The sequence below is a fragment of the Semicossyphus pulcher genome, unplaced genomic scaffold, assembly GCF_022749685.1.
Source record: "Semicossyphus pulcher isolate SPU_LCO1_2020_fin unplaced genomic scaffold, fSemPul1.0.p SCAF_10, whole genome shotgun sequence".
In the NCBI taxonomy this organism is placed as follows: Eukaryota; Metazoa; Chordata; class Actinopteri; order Labriformes; family Labridae; genus Semicossyphus; species Semicossyphus pulcher.
Genome location: NW_027211604.1, coordinates 5,164,768 through 5,174,328, shown reverse-complemented (window position 1 = coordinate 5,174,328; position 9,561 = coordinate 5,164,768). Strand labels below are relative to the sequence as shown.

The 9,561-nt window shown below is 43.1% G+C and overlaps 1 protein-coding gene across 1 annotated transcript in view; it reads left to right on the top strand.

Moving 5' to 3' along the window:
- LOC138595525 (trichohyalin-like) overlaps nt 1-819 on the top strand; it is a 38,540-nt gene extending 37,721 nt beyond the window's left edge. The window contains exon 4 of the mRNA XM_069666842.1: nt 762-819. Coding sequence (XP_069522943.1) covers nt 762-770 — 9 coding nt within the window. The 3' untranslated portion in view covers nt 771-819. The remainder of the gene's footprint in view (nt 1-761) is intronic.
- Nucleotides 820-9,561: the final 8,742 nt, after the last annotated feature.

Sequence of the window (9,561 nt, the reverse complement as noted above, 5' to 3'; positions counted from 1 at the left end):
GGAGTTACCTGAACAGGACGGTGGAAACGTGAGTTAGAGTTGGAGAGAGGATTTGTTTACGAAGAGGACCGCCAGCAGGAATATATTTTAAAGCCATGGCTGAATATTTACCGGATTTCAGCGATGAAGGTGAGGCATTTGAACCACCGTCCTGTTCTGAGATTTCAGAGAGAGACTTCTGCTTGAGCCAGACTTCAGTTTCTGGTTACACAAAAAGGATCTTACACTTAAAAAACAGGACGATCTCTGTAGGGATAATTTCCATAATGTTGTCAGACACCTGGAGTGAAAACTGAGCCTGTCAGTGGTAAAAACAAGCACTTTTAGTGGACGTACATTGATCAGGCGCAGGGGATTATGTTACAGCCATTGCAGCTGTATCGCAGCTACGGCGGAGGACATCTACTGGACCGATTCCAAATGTTTTTGTTCCTATTAGTCATTTTGACCCCTGAATTTGTACAAGTAGGGCCCAGGCCCCAGGTGAACAGTTAAGCCTTATTCTTAGCCCATGTTGGCTCTAAAAAGCAAATAAACCAATCAGAAATATCAATAATAGTCAGTCAATAAGGGAGACTAACTTCAACATTTGTTTTGCTTATTAACCGTGTCATTGTCTTCCTGCTTTCTTGCCCCTTTTGACTACTTTTGATGTCACTGAGATCTCAGCCATTAACATGGTGTAAACAATGCTATGCCACAAGGAATTATGGCACTGTCACAGTGACTGCAATTGCCTCCTGGCCCTATTGTATTTGCAGAAAGGATGAAAGAGCAGAAAATGTGAAAAACAATGACGCATCACACCACGCAGACTCTTACCCAAGGCAAAGTTTGCACCTCTAGCCCACCGAACATGAATTTGATGGCTGAGGGAGCAGCAAAGTTTAATATGACATGCAGGTGAAGTTGTCCCGTGCAAGGTGACGGCTGGAGAAAGACCAGAGAATCAAATCTATAACCCCTGACAGAGAGGGCAGAACCACTTAGGCCACAGTGACAAACAGACAGAAACAAATAGTTTAACCTTCTCTCTGGGCTTCCATCAACTCCTGAAGAGAGAGTAAACACAGCCAAGGAAACCTATAAATGTCCCACAGAGAGTGACACCTGGAAACGGAATAGCGATATCTTTTCTTGTAAATAACCTGGACGCCCTTGTCAGCCGGACTCAGATCAGCACCTTGAGGGACGTCTCACTATGCGCCTGCATCTTGGAGCAGCGCCTACATAATAGAGGGCACATCAGACCAGGGGACTGCCAGCCACTCGCTGAAGTGGAACTGAAGGAGGAGGAGGCAGAGACGGACTGAAGGGGGTATTTTGAAGTGTGGGCAGACTGAGTTACCGACTCACATTCTGCCTCCGTGACAGCTTGTTGACAAGCTTCAGCTGCGGGCCGAGGTTCCCCCGCTGCTCTGGGGGAAGCTGCTGGGTGAGCATGGCTGGAATCAACAGCACTTCATATCTCTGCCTTTCTGCTTTAATGCACTTGCTTTGTTTTAGGCTTCTTCGGTTCCTGCATCTCAAGCTTATATTGCATTTAAATATGTGCAATATTTGACATTTCCTTTGTCATGTTTTTTAAGTGGCTATATTCACAAATTGCCAACTGAGTACAGTAAGCATCTCAGAAGCTCATCTCAAACCCTTTGTTTCAGTGTAATCGCATGTATTTGTGGTACACTTTATTCATGAGGGGAATTTTGCAATTACACGATGGTGAAATTTCACATGTAAACTGGTGTCACTAACAGCATTCACTGTGCTGACAGATGGAGGGAACAAAATGAAGAAATCTATCTTATGAGCTGAATAACACAACCGTTTCATTTCCTGTTTCATCGTTGTATCTGATTTGCCAACAACAAAACTATTCCATCACATTTTCATCCCATGTCTTCAAACACCGATGCTTTGTCACAGCGCTGCTGCGTCTTACACAAGCGTATTGGGTTGCTCTCGCGTCTCATGCTGTCAGACACACTGTTTTCTTCCTGGCCTTCATGTAGTTAACGTCAAACTCCCTGACCCAATCCCAATCTCCAGCCTAAAGCCTGAGCACTGAACACTCAGGGACTTTAATGGCGTCAGGCATGTCTTGCGTGAGTCAATGAGGGTTTGAGAACTGCATTAAATGAGGAATGGGAAGCACTATCATGGCATCACACGTTGCCCGGAAACCAGATGGGTCATTAAATCTAATAAGAAAAAAAGCCGACCTGCAGCATGTATTTGTGTCTTACAGTGTTTACATATTTTAAGATAAGATAAGCTTTATTCAACAAACTATCAAAAGTCACAAATTAAGGTTTAATTAATGCAAATATTTAATTGTTGTCACTTACGTCGTTCAAACTTTATTGAATACTTCTACAGTGTACAAACATTTCTTTACATTTAGTTGTATACATCACCAAGTTCGCTATGAACTCTGGGTAAGTCCCTAAGGAAAGTCTGCAAAGCGCTCACATACTTACAGGGAACGCGCCTCAAAGTCCATGAGTGTGGAGATTGGGCCCTGTTGGGTTTGAGTTAGGCACAATAAACTACGGTTAGATAAAAAAACATCGCAAAGTTGACCTTGTGGACTTTGTCGATGGACCACGTCACTAAAAGAAGCTTCCCTGAGTCTCTTTTACAGCCTCAGACGGGTTTCTTTTACATTCATCTCAATGCATCTTATGCAGACGCTGAAGAGTTGAGACACAGAGGGAAGTGACAAAGTGTTGCTATTTTAATAGACTTTTAATGTACAACAGCGCTGCCAAGCTGTCTCTTTAACACCACACATTCTGAGTAGGGGTGCAAATAAATGCTGCTTCTCCACTCTCTGGTGTTACCAGGCGCTATCTTTAGTATAACACAAACAAATATCACAAGTACTGTTTATGAATGGAATGGGAGATTTTTTTCCCACATAGTGCCTGATGAGATCCCAAGTGGAGCTAATCCTGCATTACTTTTAACTATAGTGCGTACTGCAGCCAATGCAGTATGGGTATGTACTTTTCCATGCAGTATGCTTAGAATGGGGACTCACTATGTCATCATATCTCCTTGGACGCCCCATGCTCATCAGTGTGCTCGAACACCCGTCACAATCTGTTGAGCACCAGTGTGTGCTCTCTCAGCGGCTCGGCTGAGCTGATGTAACTTCAGCTGCGCAGAGGATTGTGGGTCAGAATAGCAAAGAAAGCACGGTGGCTTGCATACTGCACAATGTGACGGGATGCAGCAGGACAGTGATTCTTTAAAGTTTGGTAATAAAACGCTCCTATTGTGTAATTCTGTAGATCAGCTTTCATATATATTTTTTCTGTTTATGACATTTTTAAGGCTGGGTCTTCGTGTTTGGACCACTGTAGCAGGAGACGGACACGGACAGCAGTTTAGAGGTGTTTAATGAATGAAGTAAAAAGTCCAAAAAGGGCTAAATCAAAATGAACCAGCTGGTGGTGGCAGGAGGCTGGCTGACCACTGGAGGCTGCCTGGCAAAAAAACACAAAGGAAAAGCTGCAACAGCAAAGCTTGAACGGAAGCTAAAGCTACAAGTAACAGGAAAAAACACGGACTGGCAGACAGCACTAACAAACACTGGAGGCAAAAAAATGAGCAACAGCCCTACCGAACTAAACGTAGTTATCTGGCAGAGTGGTGGAGTCTTGACCCTTTTATGGAGCGGGTGATTGCTGGAAGATTGAGAACAGGTATGCCTCTGCTGCAGCTCCAGAGGAGAGTGAGTCAGCCACGCCTCCTGCCACACACACACACTGTGGGAAAAGGTAACATAAAGAGGAGGGGGAGGAGGAGAGAAAACACAGAGCCACAGGAAAAACAAAACACAAGAAAACACCAGACCATAACAGAAATAAAAATATTAAAAGGGAAAATCTTTGTGTCAAATGATGATCAAACATGTTTGATTAAAGATTGGTCGAGACCCAGAGTATTTTTACATTTTAAAGTGGGCGACAGCGTTCAAGGACATCCTGGTGTTTTCTGCATAATTCATTTGGCATGCATGTTTTGGGACTTGCTATGGGAGTCTAGGTGTTGGAATCCAGCCTTAAATTGATTTATCTGGTGTATTTGTCATAGATGCACCAAAGCAACTGTCAACAGACTCTTCTATTACTGGTTGCATAAGATATGGAAACATACAGATATGTAGGGTTGGGAGGGTTACTTTAAAAATGTATTCTGATACAGTTTGGCTACCTGTTAAAAAATGTAATCAGTAACCTGATCCAAGTATCAATTTTAAAGTAAGGTAACTGATTGCTTTCAGTTACTTTGGATTACTTCCATGGACACAACTTTACGCTCAAACTTCAAGCAATCTGCCATCAACTGATTCCAGTCTGGAGTTGTGTTTTTACCCACACCATCCCGGCTGCGGCCGTCACCAGAGTCACAAACTATTTTTCGGTAGTCGTGGAAGAAGACGACAGGTTAGCTCACATTTTAACTGGAATTCTGTGCAGCTAACGTTAGCGGTTGGTCTTACCTGCAAATGTTTCTTTCAATTAGATGTCGAGTCCTTGGATAATCACAGGCATAACTTGCACTGTGATGCGATGTTGCTCCAGGTTCCCCCCAGTGAAAGCATTTTTTTTACCACATGGCAACCACAGACTGTTGATGGCAACTTTGAGGAGTGGTGTGTCGTGGATTGGCGTAACGTGTGCGTGCAGGTGCATGGTATTATCAGAGTTATTCAGATGGACGGTTTAGAAATGAGACACCAGATGTTATAGAGCATCTTTGGTATTATATCTTCATTTTAAAATAGTAATCCTGCTAGAAATCCCCATTTTTAATGAATGTATCTGTAATCCTAATTACGTAATGCCATGACTTGTATTCTGTTACTCAGGGCCGGCTCTACCTAATTTAGTGCCCTAGGCGAGATTACTCTCCGGCGCCCCCCCCCCCCGCCCCCACACACACACACACACACTCGATTAAATTACACAAGCCAAATGAACAATCACAACAGTTTAATTTGAACAAGAACAGCAAACTTTCAGGTAAGTTGTCAGTTGTTAATATACTAGTGATGACTATGGTAAAATTAATTTTCAACTCGACCAAACATAATGATGACGTGATGAAACTGAAATAAAATACCAAATCAGACCGGACATACAGGCAGAGATGATAACTGTGTAGAAAACTAATGAAAACTCATCACAAACATAAACAGCGCCGATGCAGTGCACATTTCACATTAAACACGGTGTAGCTAGCAAGCAGAAATAAATAAAACGTCTTCACACAAAATGGCATGATTAAAAAATGGTACAGCCTAATTTTACCTTTATATTGTAACTTCCTCTTCTCCTCCTTTTTTCTTCTTTTTGTTCTGCGCACCCGAGGGCTTGGACGGCATTTTCATCGCGTAACAAAATCATCACCTGTCTGTGACCTGACCTCTGATCCCTCTGACCCGTCATGTGACAGCACCACATTTTAGGAACATCATTGTTTATTTATTTGTTAATATTTTAATCATTTTCAAGAGAGAACACACAAAGGAGGGCGACTGGGCATAGAAAATTATTTTTATTTTTATTGTTTTTAATTTTTAATTTTTTTTTCCTCAAGGCCAAGGGTGCCTGGCGGCGCCCCTCCAGCAGATGGCGCTCTAGGCGACCGCCTATATCGCCTATGCCAAGAGCCGGCCCTGCTATCCAAGCCTGCAGATATGTACATAAAGCAGCTGATCTGCAGTAGCTTGCAGACACACAAGTATTAAGAGTGTGCTTGGTTGTGTGTTGCCTGGCAAATCTCCAGTTCCAGTCAAGTTGTGGAACTAGTTGTGCTTTAAATAACAAAATAAAATGATGTCTAATTGCTTATTCCTGTTTTCTGTCATATTTTAGGTAGTTGTATAAAAGCAATATCTTGTGTCCATGCCCAAATCACAGCCACACTGATGTCCCACACAATCGCACTCCCAATGTTTGATCCTGCTTCATGACCATGTTACTGCGCACTCTAACCAGAAGGTGGCAGTGATGCACCTAAAAGCTGTTTGCTGGACTACAAAAGAAGAAGAAGGAGACAGGTGAGGTATCACAGGCTGAGGAGCACACTCACATGGTTGACATGGCTGACATGGATGTAAGAAGTGCTATACAGACTACACTTGATGTCTTTACACAGGTGAGTTATACACATGTACATCTCTTCAAACACTCTGTTGTCACACACTCTTATATTTCTACAAAGGTGACTCATACAAATGTGCACAATTAATCAAGACACAGCTTGAAGTGACTCGACTTGTTTTGATTGTGCATGAAAGCATCTGCAACTCCAAAGCGACTAAAAAGAAATATGCATAAGAGGGGAAGGAGGTGACGGAAAGAATGAGATGCAGGGGCAGAGGTTGCTAACATTAGCATAGCGCAGATCTTTAAAGGATTAAACGTTTGTTTTTGATCATTTACCTGTAAAACAAATCGGAAGAACAAAGTAGAAGTGTGTGTAATATCATCATTTTATGTCCTTATGTCTTGTATTATTAAAAAAAATAAGGCACAGGGAGGCAGCCATTCTTGTTTTGTTTTAACTGCCAACCTGATGCACAAGATTGCCTATTAGTGGTATGAAGTTGAAACAATGTCAGACAGGTCGCTGATGCAGCTCGTACATTTTCACCAGGTGTTTTACTGTTGTATAAAGAAGAGCAAACATCTTCATCTGAGACAGCCTCCCCATTCAAGCTTCATCCTCTCCATTCACACAGTGGGGGGGGGCTCGTCATTCAGACTCTCGCTGTAATTTTCTGCTTAGTAAGCACACCGCACTTGAATCACTAAAACTAGTGGCCCAGAGTTAATTCATGTACCATGTAAATGAGGTCCTTCTCCCCCACTACAGAAGCAGCTCTAGCATGTCACATTTAAATTCCTCTTGTCTCTGTCCCCGCTCGCCTGTTGTTCTGTTTGACAGCTCTCTTAATCCATCTTATTTCTTTGCATGTATTAATCACGTCAAACCGAATCAGGTTACTTGAAGGAAAGCTTTCCCCTCACCTCCTGTGGATTAGCCTCTTTTCTGTGTGTCAATCAGTGCGACACGCCTCGCTGTTAGAATGACAGCAGTATTTCTGATTTCATGTCTTTATGCCACATCATCGCAGGTTAGCATAAGATTAGCTCTGTTTTTTTCCTGATGACTTTATTTTATCATCCGCAGAGATCACTTGTTTCATCACATTTGTTGCAGTGCATGCAGTTGTAAATGCATTGCTTTATAATCGATGGGAGGGACCTGTATGAAGGTCAGGAATGCTGATAGATTTAAAACATCTTTATGTGCAGGAGCGTCGAGCCTTGAACTTTTGTTGCGTCTTTCATCCCCTGTTCTCGATGTAATCTCTGTTTTCGCTCTGTTTGATAAAGAAATACTAAAAAATATTTTTAAAGGGCACTTCTTTAGAAACTCCCGGTGAGGCTGAGAAAAGCACCAACATCGAGGAACTTTTGAAAATGTGCTTGTAAGCTTTGCTTTGTATGGTGGCTTGTGTATAACCTTTTCAGCCTATAAAGCTAGCATACATACAATTTAAGATAAGAAAAACCTGCAGAGGTCAAAGGAAACACTCCAAAGGTGTTTCTCTGTGGATAAAAAAAAAGTGATGGAGTAGTGAAACAGTGAAAGATGGCAGATATGATTTTGTATAAATATAATGTGTGTCAGTTAGCTACAGAGCAGACATTAAAGGGGCCATAGCTTTTGAATATTCTCATATTTTGCATGCAGGTTTCACATCTTTGGGTTGTCAGGAGATCACCAGAGGCGCTACCCACCCGGGCCTGAAGTGTGATATTTGTTTTAACCAGAGATCTCGAGTCCTGCCCCTTTATTGTGTGCAGCTCATAAACCACCTCAATTGTCAAGGGAGAATGTTGGGAGGGTCATACACTCAGCAGGGAGAGGCCGTGCCCCTTCTGTTGGAGACGTCGTTAAAGAGTTTATTTACCACTCGGAGAAATGAAGAGATGCATTTTCTATTTCTCAGTTAATGTTCTTCATTCAAAGATTTTTAGGTATGTATGTGTGCCTAGTTTCTGCTAATGCAGCCTTTCCTTCAGAGAGGGGCTATAAGTCTATTTTACACCTGGATCCCACATGATCCATGTCCGGCGCCGCGGTTCTGGTCCATCAGACGGCGCGAGCCCTCGCCCACAAGAAGCGTGTCTGATCCACAGCGCAGCAGAGCGCTGGCCCAAGCAGCTGGATTCCCGAGATCACCAGATTGCGTAAGAATTGCAAAATCATGCGATAACGTTAAACACACAAACAACAGTTCAGTTTGCACCTCCGAGGTTGATTATCTGCTCATTTGGAGATCATTCCCTGATTTTTGTGCTTCTACCATGGCTGAGTACACTACTACATTAAAAGTGTTCTTTTTGCAAGATTTCAGCGTGTTGTTGTTATGAAAACGGAAAAAAATGGGAGTCTGTACCGGTCTGTACATGGTGTTTTATTTTGAAATGACTGGATGCTGTATGCTGCTTTCGTGTGTGACTTCCTGTTTGGAACGATCTGCTCTGTTCAGCTTCTAGCGTGTTTGAAGCGGCCTCCGTCAAAAATAGACCCGGCGCGTATCTTTAGCGGACCAGAGCGGAGACACGCTTCGGGACGCGCCGGAGACGGACCGCGGCGCATGCTGTGGAATCACAAGTATTGACTTGAATGGGTGCGATCGACTCCGGAAGTGGCGGCGCACACGGAACGCACCGGAGACGGATCCTGTGGAATTTGAGGGTTAGCTTCTGCCTACACCCTTTCTGTTTCTTGCTTAGAATTTTAGAAAAAGAACAAAGTTCAAGGTGGTTGAGTTGTGCTCCGTGAACCCAGTTGTTCATTACAGATGTTGGTGCAGGTTGTATATGCTCTTTGTGAATCCGTCATCTCCGCGGCCCTGAGAGTCGCTGGGATAATTGGTTTCTGTCTCTGTGTCACGGATGGTGAGATTATCCGTCATGCCATGATCCATCATGCAGGTATCCTCCTCTTCTTCCATGTCAGGAGTCCCAGCTAATTGGTAGTAGCTGATGATTTAAAGATGCCCACGTCATCAGAAAAGTCTCCAACATGGGTGTTTATTGTTCACAGTGAAAAAGTGGCCGCTCCCCCCCGTGGGGGAGGGGCTATCGGTCACTCCAAATACTGTCAGCCAATCGTGGCTAAGGTCTGACCTTTGAATGGCAAAACGGCTTGTTCGTTCAGGAGGAAGGAGCGGCTCCGAAAAATAATTAAATTAAAATATGTAAACAATTTTAAAAACAAAACAAACTTTACCAACGTGATTCAAAAACACATAATAACTAATAAATAATGTGTAGGACGAGTGACTTGCAGGCTAACGTTTTTATATGTGAAAAGCTGTGAGTGTTAGTCAGGCCTACAATACACAAGGGAGGAGGATTCAGAAGTACATGTTTTTTCGAATCCTACCAGCTTAGTGTGAACATGCTCTCCGTCTCCTCCGTCATCACACCTTATTCAGCATGTGTGAAGCATGCGTGTATGTGTGAG